The following is a 22500-nucleotide window of genomic DNA, read 5'->3' on the forward strand; positions in this document are numbered from 1 at the left end:
AAGGTCTATCTACCTACCACCATTTATCTCACAAGCAAATAAAAATAAACCTCTGAACACCCGCTACCAATCACACACATTCACAAACCCAACAAACCCTAAAGGCCGACTTACCGAAGAAGGCGAGCATGGCGGTGCGGTTCTGTGCCGAGGCCATGCCGTCGCTCCCATTGAGCAGCGCCTGCGAGAGCGTGCGGGGCGACGGCCGGTCCTGCCCCGCCAGCATGTACACGCCATCCGCGTAGCTGGCCGGCGTCTTCCGCGTCAGACGGGACTCTGAAAGTGACACAGGATGATTGTGTTAACGTAGACATAGATAGATTTAATCATTTACAATGGTGTAGGTGACATATTATGATTTTGTAAGCAAACATATTTGAATAATCGAGATAGAGTACATATAGATAGACAGATTTTTTTTTTTTTTTCATACAAACAATGCAAAATAAGTAAACACCCAATCAAGAGTATGACGATTGCAGTAATTCTATTCAACTGATAAAGCTATCGGAATCAGATAGCCTAAATTGACAAAGAGAAAGTTCGAGTGTCTTTGACAAAGAAATTTGGACACTAATAGCGATAATCCCTGTGGTCAATGAACAACACAAACATCACTGGAACACGAACTTCATAATAAGGGGCACAAACACTAGCGTAGAGACGTTATAATCTATAGGCTACAGTGTGGATATTTACGGAAACCACGGTTTCATTGTGGGTATCAAATGCTACAATATATACAAGTACAGTTTATCAATATTACATTACTTATATAAAATGTAGAACTTCTTTAGGGGTCCAATTTTTCAAGTAAAGGTCAGGATATCAACATAGGCCTACTTCAAATAGATCAAAGACTAACTCATGGCAACTTATCCCGATATGCCATGCAACTTGTATGTATATATATACATATATACATATATATGTATATATATATATATATATATATATATATATATATATATATATGTGTGTGTGTGTGTGTGTGTGTGTGTGTGTGTGTGTGTGTGTGTGTGTGTGTGTGTGTGTGTGTGTGTGTGTGTGTGTGTGTGTGTGTGTGTGTGTGTGTGTGTGTGTGTGTGTGTGTGTGAATATATATTTATATGAGATATCCTCTTCTTACGCTGTTAAACAAAAGAACATAAAACTAAACATGCAATCGAAAAATAACATGCCATTCTCTTCAGCATGAAGTCCCTCAAAAAGAGGGAACAGTGGGCCTCGTTTAAAAATGTATTCAGCTCTAAAAGACATGCTTTTCTTATTAATTCTTGGCATTACCATCTTGGCTTAGAGTTCGGCGAGAATTCGAACCACGTCGTGCGTTGCGCGTTGTTTACAGTAGAGCATGAGAACCGCATGCCTCGAACGCCTCATCATCAAATTCTTTGCGTAACTAACGTCAACACGCATGTTTACAGCTCAATCTTTTACATGTTCATACTCTTTGTGGCTTTCAAAACCATACGGAGGGGGAGAGGAAAATAAACGACAAATGTACATGTGCGATTTAAGGTGACAGCGAGTGGACGTCCGAATACCAACACGATTTGAAGACGAGAAACAAAACGGGCAGTTTAATAGCGTTTAGGTATGCAGGTACGAGAGATCAATACAGATTATGCAACCATACTTTCGTCTAAAACAGGCAGATTGCATCAGTTTTTTCATTCTCGTTTGTGTGAACGGAGATCCATAAATATTACACCCCATGCATATGCGTCCTTAAATAAGCAATAATGCAATCCCCACTACAGTTACAACTACCACTTAACTTTTCACAGACAGATTTTAGTATGCGAGTACCCTCTTTTCCGTAGACCTGATACGATCTTTAATGCGGTGAGTAATTTATATGGCGGCACCAGTGGTGTATTTACATGGAATACTTAAGTTTTCTTTCACCCTTTTTAAGAATCGGTAAAGTACCCTTACGTGAGCAAAACAAGTCAACCCTTGTTACTGAAGTTGTTAATGCCATTTGAGCTGTTACATTCACTGTGTTCTCAGCCATTCGCCATGCTTGGCTTACGCAGGAGAGATGTGAGCGAATTACACAAGACCAAGCGACCAAACAAGGGTGGATACCACTCCAACCTCAACCTTAATCTTGTTCTCGACCTTAGCCTTGACCTCGTCCTCAGCCTATACCTCGACCTCATCCTCAACCTCGACCTCGACCTCAGCCTCGTCCTCGTCCTCAACACAGACCTCATCCTCAGCCTCGTCCTCGTCCTCAACCTCGACCTCGTCCTCAACCTCGACCTCGTCCTCGACCTCGACCTCGACCTCGTCCTCGACCTCGTCCTCAACCTTGACTTCACCTCGCCCTCATCTTCAACCTTGCACTTTTAACCTCGTCTCCAACCTCAACCTCGTCCTTGCCCTAGCTCTCCCAAAAGGAGGGGGAGTAGGCGGGAAGGGAAAGGAGGCAAACAGACAGACAGACAGACAGACACTCCAATGCCACATAAATGATGGGAATCAACCTTCATCCCTGCGCCACAACTTGACCCAATAAAACCAATATTTGCGGAAACTCGGCAAAGAGACCGGAAGTGCGTGCATTCAATCATCATGACAACAAGCGCACGTTCCCTGTGACGTCACAAAACATGCTTTTTTTCTCACGCTGCAATTCAGGAAATTGTTCCATTAGTTGTGGGGTGCGCCATCTTTCTTGTCTGTTTTCTCTCTATTTACCTCACTCTCACTCTCACTTTCATTCTCACTCTCACTCTCAATGTGCTCAAATTTGTGTAGCATTTCCTATTGAATGTGGAATTATATATTACATATATTACAATTTACGAATTCTGTATTTTCTGCCCCAATTTCAATCGAGACTCTAAATATATATATATATATATATATATATATATATATATATATATATATATATATATATATATATATATATATTATATATATACATATATACATATATATCATATATATACATATATACATATATATATACATATATATAACATATAATATTACATATATATCATATATCATTATATATACATATATATATAACATATATATTATATATACATATATACAATATATATACATATATATACATATATATACATATATACATATATATACATATATATACATATATACATATATATATATACATACATATACATATATACATATATAATATATATATATACATATATATATGGTGTATATATAATGTATATATATATATATATATATATATATATATATACATTATATATATATATACATATACATTTTATATATGTGTGTGTGTGTGTGTCTGTGTATGTGTGTGTACATTATAAATATGTATATCCATATCATACATATATATATAATATATATATATGTATGTATACATATACATATATAAACTGTATATGTATATATATATATAATATATATATGCATATACATATATAAACATGTATTTATACATATATACATATATATACATACATATATATGTATATATACACATACACTATGTATATATACATATATATATATACATAGTGTATATACTATGTATATATACATATATATACATAGTGTATATACTATGTATATATACATACATACCACACATAATACATATATATATATACGCATACACACACACACACACACACACACACACACACACACACACACATATATATATATATATATAGATATATAGATATATACCGTATATATATATATATATATATATATATATATATATATATATATATATATACATACATACAGTCTACTAGTTTATAAATCAAATATCTCCGCCTCATTTAAAGATAGGCCTACATAAACCACTAGCTAGATGATTTGAATTCAGAAACCATAAAGTGGAACAAAATAAAACCAATGCAGAATAATCCTTAAATGAACACCAGCTAAGCCATCTCGGAACCCACCAAGACCAACCTGATCCTGCACAGTTCCTGGTAAGGCGGAACGACCTCTGCAAGAAGCCCCGAGCCTTGCAAGTAAGTCCTAAACTCCACCTCTTGCGTGGGAGACTCGCACCAATGGCTAACCGCGAACTCGAGTTAATCGCCGGCTCTTTCTCGCCTCCTGGAATTCAGGGCTTCTGCTGATCTTATCCTTCGGCCTCTGTCTCTTTCTGTCTCTCCCTCTTTCTCTGTCTCTTTCTCTGTCTCTCCCTCTTTCTCTGTCTCTCCCTCTTTTTCTGTCTCTTTCTCTGTCTCTCCCTCTTTCTCTGTCTCTCCCTCTTTTTCTGTCTCTTTCTCTGTCTCTCCCTCTTTCTCTGTCTCTCCCTCTGTCTCTCCCTCTTTCTCTGTCTTTCCCTCTTTTTCTGTCTCTTTCTCTGTTTCTTTCCCTGCCGTTCTCTCTTCCTGAAAGTAACGTTTAACTGATAATCTTATTCCTTTTTTTCCTTCTCTTCCCTCTCGCTTCGAGGGAGTCGGAGCGTGGCTAACAGGTGGGACGTTTATTTCTTCTCTCAGCGTAGAAAAGGAGAAAAAGAAGAAGGAGGAGTAGGAGTAGAAGGAAAAGGGCGAAGGAGGGATAAGATGAAAAAGGAGGAGAATGAACAAGAGGAGTGGAGGAGGATCTAAAAAAAAGAAATCAGACAAGCGGTCCTCAAAATCAAGCCATACTTCTTATGACCATCAGCGTGATGTTCTGCACCACCGCTCAGAAGTCAGTTATTGCACCACTTTGCACACTTGCCGCGACATCAAAAAAAGTATCCTCGAAACTGCAGAGAAAGATTTAACCGCCAACCGCTACAGCCAACCGCTACCGCCTGCCTCCCCGCTGATAAATGATATTAGTCAGTCTTATCGCAATTAACATTATCATCGCCATAAAAGGCTTCGCTTGGTCTCATGATTATCAATCTTCTCCAGTCAAGAGACCGCAATCAACAGCCAGTCACTTTACCTGATAACATGCCATGCCGTCCTTCTTTAAGACGCACACGCTACTAGACATCAGGCATGCAAAGCGCAAAGTATAGAGCACAAGGAGGGAGAAGAGAGAGTGGAGGGAGGGAGGGAGGGAGGTGGGAAGTAGAAGGAAGAAGGTAGGTGGAGGGAAGGAGGAAGGAGGAGGGAGGTGGAGGGAAGAAGGAGGAAGGAGGAGGGAGGTGGAGGGAAGAAGGAGGAGGGAGGTGGAGGGAAGAAGGAAGGAGGGAGAGGGAGGAAGGGGGGGGAGGAGGGAGGGAGGGAGGGAGGGAGGGAGGGAGGGAGAGAGAGAGAGAGGGAGGGGGGGGGGGGGAGAGAGAGAGAGAGAGAGAGAGAGAGAGAGAGAGAGAGAGAGAGAGAGAGAGAGAGAGAGGGGGAGAGAGAGAGAGGGGGAGAGGGAGGGAGAGGAGAGAGGGAGAGGGGAGAGGAGGAGGGGAGAGGGAGAGGGAGAGGGAGAGGGAGGGGGAGAGAGGAGAGAGAGGGAGAGAGAGAGAGAGAGAGAGAGAGAGGGAGAGAGAGAGAGAGAGAGAGGGAGGAGGGAGGGGGAGAGAGAGAGAGAGAGAGAGAGAGAGAGAGAGAGAAAGAGAGAGAGAGAGAGAGAGAGAGAGAGAGAGAGAGAGAGAGAGAGAGAGAGAGAGAGAGAGAGAGAGAGAGAGAGAGAGAGAGAGAGAGAGACGAACAAACAAACATACACACAGACAGTGAGGGAGTGCCACTAAAATCAAATTTCTAAACCAAGCCCTGTGACCGGGAGACCAGGAGCTCGTTCACACCGCACGGGCCACATAACCCGGAGACAAACCACTCTCCGTACCAGGAAGACGGGGCGAGCTAAAATTTGCTAAACTAAGCTTTAATAAGTAAACAAGTGGGTAAGCCAACGCAAGCAGAATCTCCCAATTCGAAAAGTATACAAGGGCCCTACATTTTGCTACGAGAGATACAAGAGCATTGCAACAAGTCACTCGACCTTCATTTGCATAGCTCACCAGCCTATCAGGTTTTAACTATGCAGTACGTACCATTCTTTTGCAACAAAGGTACTGCACATAAATATCGTAGTTGTCTTGCATATAAACCGATATTGCTCGGATAATCGTAGTTTTACAATCCGCGTCTGTTGGTTTGATGACGAGGTGTCTGGGTTTGTTAATGTTTGCGATTTTTTAGCGTGTGTGACTGCTTCCGTGTGTTTGTTTGTGGGTGTTTTTTTTTCTCTCTCTTTTTTTTATTGAGCGTGTGTGCTTTTGTGTGCGTACTTATTAGTGCAAGAGATCGTTTTTGTTTGTCCCTGTGTTTGACCGTCCTTGTTTTGTTTAATGTGTGGGGAGAGGTGTGCTTTCACGTGTAAATCTTCGTGTTAATCGCATGAAGAAACCATGAAGGATGCTCTCCCTCATGGCCGCCACTTGCAGCCCAGTTGCCGTGAAGATTAATAGGTACAATGAATATTTATACCATTTAGTATTGTCTGTGAATAATAATAGTTTTCACACCTGGCCTATTTAAGTGTCATATTTCTGTATCTGTTGCGTAACAATGGTGGTGGGGTAATTACTTTTTATTCACATTCAGTATGAAGATTATCAACACTATCATTATATTACGGCATTCTTACAGGGAGGTTCTGAATAATTACTTCCGAATTCTTTTATTTTATTGCAAGTTTACTGTTTAAATAACTGACTTTTATACACGCAAACATAAGTGACCAATGGAATGACGTACAACCCCACAACAGTAAATTGGCAAACACCATAAACATACGTAACCATCAGGACGTTACATTATATCTTGGAGTGCATGTGCGTGTCGTGGGGGCGTTTGTTCTTTACGCGTGTATCTATACAGTCCAAACAAAGGCGGACATCCTTGGACACAACAGGTAAGATTCCTTTGTAAAACCAGCCTCCTTTGGATCCAGCATCTGCATCATCCTTACTCAGCTGTGTATCTTAATTTTTTTTTTCTCACGGGGATTTTTGCAAGGTCGCTTCACCTGGACTGGCTCCGGAGTTCCCAACTTGCCCTCTGCGACATGGGGAGGCCAGATGCTTCTGTTGCATCCGCTGGCACTCTTAGCACTCAGGGCAACGATCTGTCTCTTGCAATGGTAATGGCCAACTGGCCCAGAGTTATTCCGTTGGCTCTCTTACAATCCAATCAGCGGCTCTCTCAGTAACTAGGACAACCATCTGGTTTTCCTAGGACCCAGGACAATTAGCAGCTTCTCTTAGAACCATCCGTGTTCAAGGACCCACTAATTCCCAAAACTAAAGCCAAACAGCCACTTTCCTGATGATGCTATAAAAAAAATCCATAATGTAAGCAACAAACCGCCATTTCCAGCTACCCAATAAGACTCCATGAACTTCCGGCATCAAACCACTCTCACTTTTAACGACTTTATCAAGAGGCAAAAGGAAAGCGGTTCACCCTCGAGAACCACAGAGAAGAACTACTACTCACCAACGGAGCCCCAGGCAGGGTGGGCGAGGTTGTTGTACCAGCCATCGTAGCGCTGTTTCTCGATGTAGCTCTCCGGGATATCTGTAAAGATAAAGGGAAGCGTGATTTATATATACACACTACATGTTGAATTGATGAATAGACCAGTGTCTATGCCGGTGGAGGATTAGGCTGATAGGTAGATAGGTATGAAAAGAGTATGGAATACAAAGTTGTGTTGAAGTACGAGAATACTGGAAATTGAAAGGGAAAGGAAATGAGACTGAGAGAATATGAGGGAGTGATAGCAATTATTACAGGAATAGAGAGAAATGTTTGACAAGGAAAAAACTTTGAATATGAGAATGAATTTCAACGTTTCATAAAAAGGTTTCTTAGAATTCCACAAAAATTATCATTACCATAACATAGATTTCATATTAACAATAGGAAAAAGCACAAAACGTTTTTCATATATCTAATGAAATATATAAACATGAGATTGAGCTTTGACTTTTTATAAGAAGCTCTCTGGGAGGTCTATAAATTAATTACATATTATCATATGATGAATAATGATAATAGTAATCAAACGAAAACGGTACATAATATTTTCAGTCTAACAGCTGTTTTACACAGAGTGATTAAACATATCAAAACACCACAGAGAAATACAAATCCACATAGAAAAGAAACGAAGAAAAACTAAAACATACTGACCAATGAATTAACGAAATAATTACAATGGTAACAATAATAAGAGCTGCCAGTATCGACGCTATTTTGAGTAAATGATACCGTACAAAACAAACAAAAACGAGAGGGAATGCGCAAAATGAGATGCCAGCCATTAGCCTGAGAGACGACCACGAGCGACAGAATGAAAGTTACAAATGCCACATTTCCATCATCAAGGCACCTTCATTCCTCCTCTTCCCCCCCCTCATTCCTCCTCTCCTTACCACTCGTCTTTGCCCTCTCCCCTCTCCCCTCTCCTCCTCCTCCACCTTCGCCCTCCCCTTGATTTCCTCCCTCCTCCTTCCCCTACCCCTTTCCCTTGCTCCTATCCCTCATCTTATTTCCCTTCCCCTCTTCCGTGCCTCTCTCCCCTCCACCTTCTCCTACCCTTTCCCGTTATACCCACTTTATTGTTTGTTTATCTGTTCCTTCCCTCTCCCTCTCCCCCTCCCCCTCCCACCCCCAAAGGAACCGCCGGGTAGATAATTAACAATTGCCCCGTGAACTTTCTCGGGATCTTGAGCAACCTTCGGAGTCTTGTTCGAACTTTTTTTTTTATCTAATCCTATTCAAACAATCCTATCTCTCACAATTCTCTTCATTCGACCCCATTTACCCTACCCTACTTACTGAATGGTATTTTCATCCACCCTCATTTATCCAAGCCTATCCACTAAATCCTATTCATCCTCTTTCTCTCTCTCTCTCTCTCTCTCTCTCTCTCTCTCTCTCTCTCTCTCTCTCATACACACACACACACACACATACACATACACATATATATACACATACACATACACATACACATACACATACACATACACATACACATACACATACACATACACACACACACACACACACACACATTCTCTCTCTCATCTCACCCTCCGCTAACGAGGCTGCGTAATAGACCGTATTCCGCCAGACACCATCGAGAACCTGCGAGAATCTGCGAGACGCTACCATTACAGGAGTGAAGGGAGGGGAGGGTAAGGGCGAAAGGAATGAGGGGAAGGGAGGGTTCAAGGGGTGAGGGGAGGGGAGGGGAGGGGAGGGGAAGGATGAATGGGTGAGGGGAAAGGCAAGGGTAAATGGGCATGGGGGTATGGGTAAGGGCAGGGATGAATGGGTGAGGATGTATGGGTAGGGGGTCATGGGGCTCCTAATCGCAAAGGGTGATGAGTTACGGCACATGGCGAGCGTATCATTACATGCAAATTTGCGTTGGAAAGTAAAGAGGTTATGGATGGCTCTTCGCTCGGCCTTTCCGTCGGAGTCAAGAGGCACGAGGACGCCCGGATGCTCTTCGGGTAAACGCTTTTCGAATCGCTCACTCTCGCTCGCTCTCCCTTCTTCTCCTCCTTCTTCTCCCTCTCCCTTTCCCTTTTCCTTTCCCTCTCCCTCTCCTCTCCCTCTCCTTCTAATAATAATTTCCCTCATACTCCCTCTTTTCTCATGCTCTCCCTCACACATCAACACCACCTTACATACCATCACTCCTTCATACCATAACCCGGACTCATAGGCTTACCTTTCTTTAATCCCTTAAGCCCATTTTCACGCTCCATCACCGAAAAAGACTCCATCCTTAAAATCCTCCTTCGCACCCTTCACTCGCTCCGACTCCTTCACATCCATCACTCCTTCATAGGCCTAATGCTTCACAAGTCATAATTCATACTTCAAGCTCCTTAAATCTCTTACATTCCCTCACGTTCATGCTCCCCACTCTGTTACGCTACCAAACTCCCTCATAATCCAACATCTGCTCTGGCACTCCCTCATCCTATTACTCTCTCTCTCTCGTAGTCCATCATGTTCTACCAATCCTTCATACTCCCTCACTCCATCGTGTTATCAAACTCCCTCATAATGCAACTCCCCATACTCCCTTATCTCTTTACTTTCTCAAAATTCCTAATTCCCTACCAATCCCTAACACTCCCTCACCTCCACCATGCTCTCAAATACCCTCACATACTCCACCAATCGACCATACTCCTCACTCCATTACTCTCTCCTTCACCAACAAATTACCTTCCATTTCACAAACCTCCACACTACACATTGGCACATCAACCAATAAACCTCATACCCAAAAAAACTATCTTCATATAGGCCTACTCGATCAACACAATAAACCTATTCACTTATCTCTGTACATCTATCAGTCCCACTTCATAATCCTCATGTCATTATATAAGATCACCCTTTCCCTTGCCCGTATAGGCCGACCTTGTTTTACCTTGCAAGGAAGGGGCGTCTACCTTCTTCGTCTAGAAGGTCTGATCTCATTCAATTCACTTGATTTTTTTTTTTTTTTTCATTATGCAGTCTCTTGTGCAGCTTGGAAGATGTATTTGTTTATGTGATATAGTATTGCTGTTGTTATTGCTATCACTATTATCATTATGATGGCTATAATCATAATGAGCATTATTATTATCATCACCATACCATTATCACTGTCATCATCACAATTATCATTATAATCATCATCATAATCACCATTTTCATCATCAAAATCATAATTTTTATTGTCTTCATAAGCATAATTTTCATTATCATCATTTCATAATCATAATCTCCATTATCATAATGAGTATCATTGTCATTAGTCATTACCTCATCACCTATCTACCCACTCAACTACCATTCAATAGACTTATTCACCAATTTACGTTACCCCCCCCCCCCCTGTTCTCTTAAACCACCCTTCCTTTATTCACCCACAAATTCACTCAAGCATATTGTTCTACGTCCTATTAAATGATTACCTAATAATTAATCCTTACTTACCCTTGTTATTTTCTCTCGTAACTATAAGTCATGCTTTTCTTGGTCTGTTCATTTGGTTATTGAGAAAGAGAAGAAAATAACGAAGAGACAGAGAGAGAGAGAGAGAGAGAGAGAGAGAGAGAGAGAGAGAGAGAGAGAGAGAGAGAGAGAGAGAGAGAGAGAGAGAGAGAGAGAGAGAGAGAGAGACAAAGAGAGAAAAAGAGGAAATAGAGAAAGAGAGACAGATGCAGACAGCCAGAGAGAGACAGATGCAGACACAGCCAGAGAGAGACAGATGCAGACACAGCCAGAGAGAGACAGATGCAGACACAGCCAGAGAGAGACAGATGCAGACACAGCCAGAGAGAGACAGAGAGAGCAACTGACATCCATAACCGAACATAACCCTCAGCAGCAGCAGCAGTTGTTTGCTCGATCAGACGCGCACTAAACACTAGTATCGAGACAGAAGAACAGCTAAATATGCAGATGATGACAGCAACGTTTACAGATAATAACAGGTATACTTGAGCGAGGCATCAGCACCGACCACGGACTAAACAAGAGGCCAAACAAAGTGACAGGTGAAAGGGGTTGGAGGTGGAGGTGGAGGGGAGGAGGAGGAGGAGGAGGATGTGGAGGAGGGGGACGAGGGCGAGGATGTGGAGAAGGAGGAGGAGGAGGACGAGAAAGTGGAGGAGGAGGAGGATGTGCAGGAGGAGGATGTGAAGGAGGAGGAGAAGGAGGAGGAGTACGAGGACGAGGATGCGGAGGAGGAGGAGGAGGATGCGGAGGATGCGGTGAGGGAGGAGGGGGAGGGGGGAGAAGGTGGGGGAGGGGGAGGGGGAGGGGGAGGAGAGGGAAAGAGAGAAAAAGAAGAAAAAGAGAGACAAGTGGTTACATCTGAAAAGGATGAAGTAACACCCTCATCCCCACCTTAATCCTTCCGTGGAAGAAAGACAGGAAAACAAAAGGAAGAACAAAAAAATCGAAGGCACTTCATCTCTTCCAAACCGCAGCTTCCCTTCGTGCACACTCGCTCAGCCTTGATAGAGACCTTGCAGTATTCGTGCCTCCTCGCATCTATGTTCTTAAGGGTCAATTTGAATCGAGAACCCAAGCCACCGTCGTCCTTACTTGCTTTCTTGTTATCATACTACTGTCTCCGCTCTCTCTCTATCTCTCTAACACTCACTCACTCACTCACTCATACCAACTTTTCCTTCTTTTTAATCAAATTACCTCAAGAGGAAGCGCCGTCAACATTCGAATCAAAAGGAATATATCCTAAAATATGCAAACAAATAAAAATAAAAGAAGGAAAGAGGCAGAAAGAGAAAAAAAAAGAAAAAAAAATGGAAATACGGCCTATCATTCTATCACTTTCCCGCCACCTTCGTTATCTCAGCGAGTCACACTGACCGGGCGATTTTCCGTTCTCCTTCTCGCTTTCGAAAGCCCTTACGTATTATTTTCTCTTTCACTCACTTTCCTCTCTTGGTAGAATATTTCCCTACTCTTTCCCCGGTTTTGCTTTGGTGTTTATCATTTTTCCACCTTGGTTTTCCTCGTGGTTTCTCTTGTTAGTAGTTTAACCTTTTTTTATTTACTTTTCCTTGACTGAATGCACGAATCAACCAAAAAAAAATCGACTCACGAAGCAACCACAAAGAACCGAATCCACAGAAAAAATATCCAGATCAAAAGAAGGATATCCTAACCTAGGCAAAAAAAAAATAAATAATAAATAAAAAATTCTATCCCTTTCCCGTCTCCTTTGTTATCCCGGTAAGTCACACTGACTAAGCGATTTTCAGTTCAAAATATTGAAGTAAATGAATACAAAATAAAATGAAAAAATAAAACAAAAACGCAACACCCATCACCGGAAGGAAGGAATTAACCGACACATTCAACATTATAGCGAGTTGATTAGACGTCGATCTCGCGGCCGCCCGCCCGTCCGCCCACCCGTGACTAGCTGACAGGTGGGTGGCTATCCAGGCTACATAGACAGGCTCTCCTGATGGCTCCGAGATCATGCTGAGTCACGCAATGCCGATTCCCCAATCGCCTGCCACATTCTTTTAACCCCCCCCCCCATTACTCCTACCCCCTCTCCTCCCTAGCTCCCTTCCCCGCCCACTAGCCACCCTTTTCCACCTTCTAGATGAACAAAGGATGCCTGAGGTGCACCAAACCCACAGACTCAACCCATGCACCGTATAATCCCCATTCCTAACAGCTTCTTCCCAACCTCCCTGTCCCAACACTGCACGCCGACCTCTGTTTCTTACCTCTCGTTCCACCCCCCCCCCCTCTTCCTAACCCCACACATCACTCCCCCCCTCCCCGCGTCCAAACACAACATAATACGCCAACCCATTTTGACCCCAAATAGAGAAACAAGCAGATGGAAAACTAAGGAGTGGAAGGAGAGAGGAATGGGGAAGGGGAGAAGACAAGAAAGGGGCTTGAAATGGGAGGAAGAAAGAGGGAAGAGAGGAGTGAGGGGAAGACTAGATGGAGTCAGGGGACGACTGGAGGGGAGGGGGGGAGTGAAGAAAATAGGCCATGAGATGAAGACTAAATCGCCATGGCCTTGCATACTACCCCTCCCCCCAATACCTCCCTCCATCAAGAACTCGACAATGTGCAGAAACCGCGGAAAATTGCGGTTAATTGGGCTAAGCGGCAACTCCAGCGCGAAGAAACCCCGGGACACAGTAACTGCAGTTTCGTCCTTAACGCGGCAATTATCTCTCTTCATATCTCACTAACTGCAATTCTAATCTTAGTTCTTATCTCCCTTGCTTTTCTTTAACTCAGGCCTTAATATTCTTTTCGTCCTAACTGCAGCTCTGTCTCTCTCCATTCATATTTAGAACTAACTATAATTACCTCAGTTATTATCTCACACTGACTACAATTACAGATACTTCTAAATATAGGCAGACATTCCCACACCGGTCCTTATCCCGGACAATGTGTGTGTGTGTGTGTGTGTGTGTGTGTGTGTGTGTGTGTGTGTGTGTGTGTGTGTGTGTGCGTGTGCGTGTGCGTGTGCGTGTGCGTGTGCGTGTGCGTGTGCGTGTGCGTGTGTGTGTGTGTGTGTGTGTGTGTGTGCGTGTGCGTGTGCGTGTGTGTGTGCGTGTGCGTGTGTGTGTGTGTGTGTGTGTGTGTGTGTGTGTGTGTGTGTGTGTGTGCGTGTGCGTGTGCGTGTGTGTGTCTATATATACATATACAGATATATTTCTTTAACATATTTCTGATACTAATCTACATACTATCACTATATATCAAAATGCAAACATAAGCTGTTAATAAATGTTTATAAATGTTATGTTCGCGAGTAATTGTTACGTTTATACATGTAAATAAATGATAAAAAACAGCAACTGTGTTACATCTACCATTGCCTCATTTCTTCTCTTTCATTTCTGTTTCTCTTCTACCATTCCATCTTCTTTTTCGTCCCTCATTCCTAATACAATATATATATATATATATATATATATATATATATATATATATATATATATACATAAACGCACATACAAAAAAAAAACAATAATAATAATAAAAAATAAAACAATAAAACAATAGAACCCGGAAGAGGAAGAATTGAGAATCCGAGGTTAAAAGAGAAAGAACAATAAAAACAAAAAATACAGACGATAAAAATCAAAGAAGAAAAAAAAACTGGTAGATTGATAAAGAAAGAGACCAATACATGAGGCAGAGAGACAGACAGACAGACACACACACAGAGAAACTGACAGAAACAGACAGACATCCAATAAATAAATAACACGTGATATAAGTAGATAGCACTAAGACGAATATGAAGAAACGCGTATGAAAAACAAATAAATAGACAAACAGATAAAGAACACACCTAGATAATAAAAAAAAAAAACGACGATACAAATTCGAAAAGAATGAATGCGACAAAAAAGAAAAAAAAAGAAAAAAAAACAAAAAAACAGAAATAAGCAGCAAACCATAAACAAGGAAACGAATGAGACCTGGAGCAGAATGGGGAAGAAATATGGGCCATAGTAAGACGATAAAATGACTAATCAACGAGCGAGAGAACTACAAATGTCAAAAAAAAAATCTCAGAGAAGTCGAAGAAAAAAAAAACTAGGGTAGCATGAATCGGCATTTTGACGGAGAGGGGGAGGGGAGGGGCAGGGAAAAGAGAAGGAAAGGAGAGTAAAGAGAGGATACAGCAATAAATGCATTGCATGCACATACACATAAATACATACATACATGTACACACACACACATAATCTATATCTATATCTATATGTATCATCTCTCTCTCTCTCTCTCTCTCTCTCTCTCTATATATATATATATATATATATATATATATATATATATATATATATATATATATACACACACACATATGTATATATAGAGATATGGATAGAGAGAGATAGATATGTTTTTTTTAGCTATATAGCAAGGGTAAGAAGTGAAGAGAAGAGAAAGGAAGGGAATGAAAGAAAAGGCAAAGTATGCATGGAAGAGAGGAGAGATGTGAAGGACCGATGAAGAAGGGAGTGAAGAAAGGAGGACAGACAGGGTCACCGTTACTCCTGGAAAAAGGTCATCCAGAAAGTGCCTTGTAAGCCCGTCGAGTGAAGTGAGCTTTTTGCACCTTTTTTCAAACCCAAACAGAGGCGGGGAGGGGGGTGCTTGGGACCGTGGTATAAAAAAGGGGGGGTAGATGGGTGAAGGGGAGGGGAGATGGGGAGAAGGATGGAGAGGGAAAAGGAAAGAAGCAAAAGGGGAGAGAGGGGAGAAGGGTTGGGAGGGGAAGGAGGAGTGGTGGGGCAATGGGAGAGAGGGAGAGGGAGGGGAAACGGGGAGAAGGGTGGTAAAGGGGGGGAGGGAAGTATACGATAGGAGAGGAGATGGGAGGAAAGGAGAGGAGAGGGGAGAAGAGAGAATTGAGGAAAGGACGAAAGTAAGAGCTGGGAGAGCGAGGACGAAAAAAAAATCGCACCTCCGCCATAAGGCGACACACCCGTGGGAGAACAATACCCACACGAAGACAAAAAAATCAAACAATGCCTATCAGAGCCAAGAAAATGGTCGGAATTAATATGCATTAACCGCCACAATCTTTTCTTCTGAGAAACCTCCGTTTAGTCAAGGCCAGACGCCATGCAATCTTTACGGCCGAGGAACGAGTCTTTTCGCAAGAAAATGCGCGCTCGCTCCCTTGCAAGTCACCGCGTTTTACCGCATTTTCCCGCGGTTATCCGCACCCAGCGCGTCGCATCAGATTAACTGCTCATTGTGTCAGCCGGTGATTGTTATACGCTGTCACTACTCCTGGCACAAGCGACGAAGGTGTGAATCATCCAATGACACACAGGAATGAAAGGCAACAAGTTGTCGGGGGGGGGGGGGGATCAAAACAAGAGAAACCGATCTTGAAAAAATGAGAAGAGAAATAATCATTATTACTTTTATTTCTATTACCATTACCAATAATAACTATGATAACAACAATATTAACAGCAATACGACAATAATGACATCTAAGAGAAATAAAATAATTTCATAAGGAAAACAATATGAAAAAAAAATATATATGATGGGAGGTCTTTAAAATCCCTCACGTTTAACACGGCAGAGCCAGGTCGGGGCGGGAGAAAGTGCACAGTATGATTTCTCGTTGCGATACTCGTCACGTGACCTAGCATGCACTCACACACACACACACACACGCTGCGGAATCAAGGATGTCGATTCGCTCGCAGATTAGAGCTGGGTCTGGAAGCTTCGGTCATGGCAGGGGAGGGAGATAGGGAGATAGGGAGGGAGGGAAGCAAGGAAAGAGGGAGGAAGGAGGAAGGAGGAGGGAGAAGGGTGGTGATAGACAAGAGGTGGGAGGAAGGGGGAATAGGGAAAGGGGGAGGGAAGTTGGAGGTCGGTAGAGGGATGAAGGGAGGAGGATGGCAGATAGGGGAAAAGATAGAGGGAGAGAAAAAGTTGAGAGAAGAAAAAGAGAGGAGAGGGAGGCGGAAGGGTAAGGGGAGGGGAAAGGGAGGGAAAGGAGAAGGGGAGGGAGAGAGGTGGAAGAGGTAGGAATAGAGAGGGGGAGGAGGGAGAAAGATAGGTGAAGGGGAGGAGTAAGAGGAGCAAAAGAGATAAATAGAAGAGAAGGGAGGGAGGAAGGAAAGGGTAGAAATAGATATGAGAGGTGCAGGAGGGAGGAAGACAGGGAGGAGGAGGGGAAAAGTGAAGGAAAGAGGGACAAAAGGAGAAAGACTGGGGGAGAGAAGAGGTAGAAAGATAAGAAATGAAGAAGGGAGGAAGACAGAGAAGGGGAGGGAAGTAAAGAGGGGAAGGGATGGGGATGTGGAAGACAGTTAACTATGCAAACAATCTCGTTTTTCATGCCTGGTTAATGCGATTATCTACTGCCCGATCTTCCAAACGTTTTTACTCATGACACGGAGGGGGGGGGGGGATTTTTTTAGTGCGTCAAGAATGTGCAAGTAAGGAAAGATAAGAGAGAAAGGAAAAAAAGAGAAACAAGAAATCTAAGAAGAAAATTAAGTTAGACACCATGGAGACTAGAAGCGCAAGAAGAAGAAGAAGAAGAAGAAGAAGAAGAAAAAGAAAACATGCAACATGCTTTTCATATCTACCCCATAACCCCTCTCGTGTACCATCATACCTACACCCCTCCCGCACCCTCATACTCAAACCTTTCCTAATGTACCCCATTACCATCCCCTCCCCCTTGTACCCCACCCCCACCCCCTCTCCTCCTGTACCCCAACCCCAACCCCCACCCCCACCCCCTCTCCTCCTGTACCCCCACACCCAACCCCTCCCTTGCTCCCTATACCCCCACACCCACCCCCTCCCTCCTGTACCCTTACACCCATCACCTCCCTCCTGTACCCTTACACCCACCCCTTCCCTCTTGTACCCCAATATCCAACCCGTCCCTCCCGCACCCCTACCCCCCCTCCCACTCCCGCTCTCTCCCATCAGCTACTCCATTAGGCAACCATTAGCATCTCTGACAACGGGCGAGAGACCAAAACAAAACGCGTGCGTCGAAATGCAAATCAGTGCTAGAGTCTTTTAAAGATGGTGGGGAAGGGGGGATAGGGGGAGGGGGAGGGGGATGCAGTGGGGGAGGATGAGGGAGAGGAAAAGCGGAATGGCGGAGAGGGAAGGTGGATGAGGGAGGTGGATGAGGGAGGTGGATTAGGAAGGACAGGTGGATGGGGGTGGGGGTAATGTGAATGGGGAGGGGAAATGTGGAAATGTGCAATGGGGAAGGTGGAAGGTGGATGGGGAGAGGGCGGGGGAAGGGGAGCTAAGAGGTGACGAGCCGTAGGTGAAGGGGAGGAAGAGGGAGGGGCGAAGAGGGGAGGAGAGAAGGGAAGAGAAGGATGGGGGTGAAGGGGAGGAAGCGGGAGGGGCGAAGAGGGGAGGAGAGATGGCAAAAGAAGGATGGGATGAAGGGGGAGAAAGGGGAAGAGGAAGGGGAAGGGGAGGAGAAGGAGAAGGGGGAAAGAGGGAAGAACGGGAGAGGCTAAAAGGGGTTAGAAAAGGTTAAAGAGAGCTAAAAAGGGAAACAATGTGAGAAAAGAGAATCGATAGACCGGGATTAAGAAGTTATTCACGAACGCCATCACGTAAGTACAAGAATTCCGCCTTACAAGAGCGATGGCCGACGAAGACCGACGCCCGAGCGGAATTCCTCCGTTCCGGACCCACACTTTCACTTTTTTAGATACGAGAGTGACAGCCATACGAGACGAAGAGCCCAGCGCCGACAATCCTGTCCTTATGGCGAAATGGCACGCATGTTTGCCTTCCTTTTTGCAACTTGACCTCTCTCTCTCTCTCTCTCTCTCTCTCTCTCTCTCTCTCTCTCTCTCTCTCTCTCTCTCTCTCTCTCTCTCTCTCTCTCTCTCCTTATGGCGAAATGGCACGCATGTTTGCCTGCCTTTTTGCAACTTGACCACTCTCTCTCTCTCTCTCTCTCTCTCTCTCTCTCTCTCTCTCTCTCTCTCTCTCTCTCTCTCTCTCTCTCTCTCTCTCTCTCTCTCTCTCTCTCTCAATTACCCTCGTTCCCACGCCACCTATGTCAACATGTTTCTGTGTCTGGACCTTTTTAGGAGAAACTTTGACCTTATTTGCTAATGTGACATTTACGGAAGCGCATGGAACAGCTCAAAAATGTGAGGGTGCTGGCAGGTTTTCGACATGGCAATGCGACGCTCAACTGTAGCATGAATTATTTATCAGAATTAATTAATCAAAACAATTATCAAATTTACGAGATTCACACACACAAATTCATAAAAAAAACATACAATACACGTGGAGATACCCACACATAAATTTTCTCTTTCTCCCGCACACAAAAGGCCAAATTCTCATTCAAAAGATGTCGATGCCAAGATAAGACGAATTCTTGATATAGTTTCTTGTCCCGAATTCCATCACTTATGACTCAATGTCTTTTCCGCATTATTCAAAAAGAATGAGAGGCGATGAATGATGGATATTTGACATAAAATACAACATCCAGACTAGTTTATGCGCTCTCCTAAAGTGTGCCCACGCCCTAGAGAGAATGCATGTTTGTCACTTGAGCACACACCCACTCTTCGGAGTATAACTTGTATTCACGCATTCATGAGAACATTATAATACAACAGAATACAATAAGGTCTATTCATACTTACACAGAAGAAACACGTAGGTAAATATAACGAACATCAGCTTCTGCACGAGCAATTACCAGGAATTTGACAATTTAAATACAACGCATACAAACAGTTATGCCGTTATGTCTTCATCTGCTTTGTACACCTGCTTTTTCCTCTCCTCCTGATTATCCACCTCTTCACCTACCTCCTTAATTCCTTACTTATCTGTCCACCATTATAAAAAATGATCAAGCGTGAATCAAGAGTGAATTTCCCCAAAAAATCCACTGCGAACTAAAAGTCTAATTCCCTTCACCGAGAGACAGGATCATGATTGCAGTGACACCTTTATCCGTTCTTTCACTTGAGAGGTTTAATGTCGAGTCAACGCCGAGGAAACTCATGCATGATTAGCCTAGCACGCGGTTATGGCAAATCCACCTTTTTTGTCACTTCTAACCGTCATCATGAACATGATCTTTGATCAACTTTACAGATGATCGATGATCCAGACATGGGCAAATATGTTACTTATAACAAGCACGTACATGGAGCAAGCTTACAACTCGAAAATATATCCATTTACCGTTTGGGGGAAAATATTAATGCAAAATACATCTGCTTTTGAGACAAGAACTCCACCGCAGTAAAGTCTCCCATCTCTACATTCACAAACTGAACACGCCACAATATGCAGGCATCCTATCTGTCTGACTGACTAACGTGCGCTGTTCGGTACAGTTGTCTATACCTTCTCGCTAAATGGTAAAAGGACCAGAAAATCACGCAAAAAATAAAAATAAAAAAGGTATTTCGGGATATATTTACGATATACAGTATACACACAAATGATTACGAAATTACGTGTTCCTAAATCTCACATCATACATAGACACGGAGTCACTTATACACACAGACGGGAGTACACGTAGACGTACACATGACACATTAATAAAACATGTCTGCTTTCATTTGCAGCAAATTTTATTTTCCTTAGTATCATCACCATAATAACTACCTTATCTAAAATAATCAATATCATTTGACATCCCATCATTAATACCACTACCTCCTCTCCTAAGAACGACAAACGACATCCTTAAATATCCTGAAGTTTCCTTGTAAAAGAAGGAGAAAAAAACCGTTAAACAGGACAAAACAGCAGAAGGCGAATGACGCTCTTCTCATGAAGAAAAAGTGAAGGCCTTGTTTTCATCTCCTGACTTCATTTTCTTCTTTGTTACTCTTTACCGTTTTCTTACTTCCATGATCAGTTTCTCTTCCTTTTTTATCTCTTACTCTTTTATCTTCTCTCTCTCTTTCTAATCCTCTTCTCTTTTCTTCTCTTCTCTCTCTCTCTCTCTCTCTCTCTCTCTCTCTCTCTCTCTCTCTCTCTCTCTCTCTCTCTCTCTCTCTCTCTCTCTCCCTCTCTCTCTCTCTCTCTCTCTCCCTCTCTCCCTCTCCCTCGCCCTCTCCCTCTCCCTCTCCCTCTCCCTCTCCCCCAATTTCTGAGTTCCCACGATACCGTTTCTTTCGACCACTCTCCGTTGCCAAATCACGCGTCGACTGACACTCCTCTAAGCAGACAGATGGGCGCCTTCACGTGTGAAAATTGAGCTGGCTCGAGACACACACTCACACTCAGAGTGAGAGGGAATGGAAGAGGGAGGAGAAGGTAAGAGGGAAGAGAAGGTGAGAGAGAGGAAAAGGTGGGAGGGAAGGAGGGAGGGAAGGAGAGAGGGAGGGATGGGGGAGGGGGAGGAGGAGGGAGAGGGAGAGGGAGAGGAGAGAGGGAGGGGAGAATGAGAGTGAGTGGGAGTGGGAGTGGGAGTGGGAGGGAGGAAGGGAGGGAGGGAGAGAGAGAAAGAGAGAAAGAGAGAAAGAGAGAGAGAGAGAGAGAGAGAGAGAGAGAGAGAGAGAGAGAGAGAGAGAGAGAGAGAGAGAGAGAGAGAGAGAGAGAGAGAGAAAGAGAGAGAGAGAGAGAGAGAAGAGAGAAAGAGAGAGAGAGAGAGAGAGAGAGAGAGAGAGAGAGAGAGAGAGAGAGAGAGAGAGAGAGAGAGAGAGAGAGAGAAGGAGTGAGTTGCGTGTGTGTGTGTGTTTACTACTCGTACATTAATTAAGCATCAGCTGACACCCGCATTTTTTTTCTTTAACCAGCTCGACCACTTTCGCTATGTGTGTTCTCGCGAGACAAGATTCGGGGTGGGGCGGGGAGGGTAGGTGTAGGAGTGAGAGGGGGGGGAGCTTCACCCGATTAAAACTATCAGTCTTGTAAAATTCTCTGCTTCAAACGCTCGCCTATTACGAAGGAGGCTTTAAGAGCGCAATCGAAATCTAAAGATGATGTGAGGCAAACTCTCGCCGGAATAGCTACGCTTCTCTCGTCTCAGCCGTCAGAAGAAGTCTTCTGTATTTGTATGCTTATTATGGAGGGGAGAGGGAGAGGGAGAGGGAGAGGGAGAGGGAGAGGGAGAGGGAGAGGGAGAGGGAGAGGGAGAGGGAGAGGGAGAGGGAGAGGGAGAGGGAGGAGGAGAGGGAAAGGGAGGAGGAGAGGGAAAGGGAGGAGGAGGAGGAGAGGGAAAGGGAGGAGGAGGAGGAGGAGGAGGAGGAGGAGGAGGAGGAGGAGGAGGAGGAGGAGGAGGAGGAGGAGGAGGAGGAGGAGGAAGAAGAGGAGAGGGAGAGGGAGAAGGTGAGGGAAGGAGGTAGAGAGAGAGAATTTGACAGAGCATCAGACACAGAACTAGAGAAGGAGAAAAGAAAAGAAAAAAAAACAAAGAAAGGAGGAAGAAGAAAAGAAGAAAAATAAAAGAGAAACAATAGAAAACAAGAGTTTAATAAAGGCAGACGAGACCCCCAAAAAAAGAGTTCACCCA

General features: G+C 43.5%; 1 protein-coding gene across 1 annotated transcript in view; it reads right to left on the minus strand.

Annotated features, from left to right (window-relative positions):
• Duox (dual oxidase) overlaps positions 1-22500 on the minus strand; it is a 156477-nt gene that overhangs the window by 121000 nt on the left and 12977 nt on the right. Inside the window, exons 2-3 of the mRNA XM_086539262.1 lie at positions 7422-7502; positions 115-276 (exon numbers count right to left, since the gene is read on the minus strand). Coding sequence (XP_086395388.1) covers positions 115-276; positions 7422-7502 — 243 coding nt within the window. The remainder of the gene's footprint in view (positions 1-114; positions 277-7421; positions 7503-22500) is intronic.

This window comes from Penaeus japonicus, unplaced genomic scaffold (genome assembly GCF_977035675.1).
Source record: "Penaeus japonicus unplaced genomic scaffold, GWHDUDI00000001_assembly GWHDUDI00000008, whole genome shotgun sequence".
In the NCBI taxonomy this organism is placed as follows: Eukaryota; Metazoa; Arthropoda; class Malacostraca; order Decapoda; family Penaeidae; genus Penaeus; species Penaeus japonicus.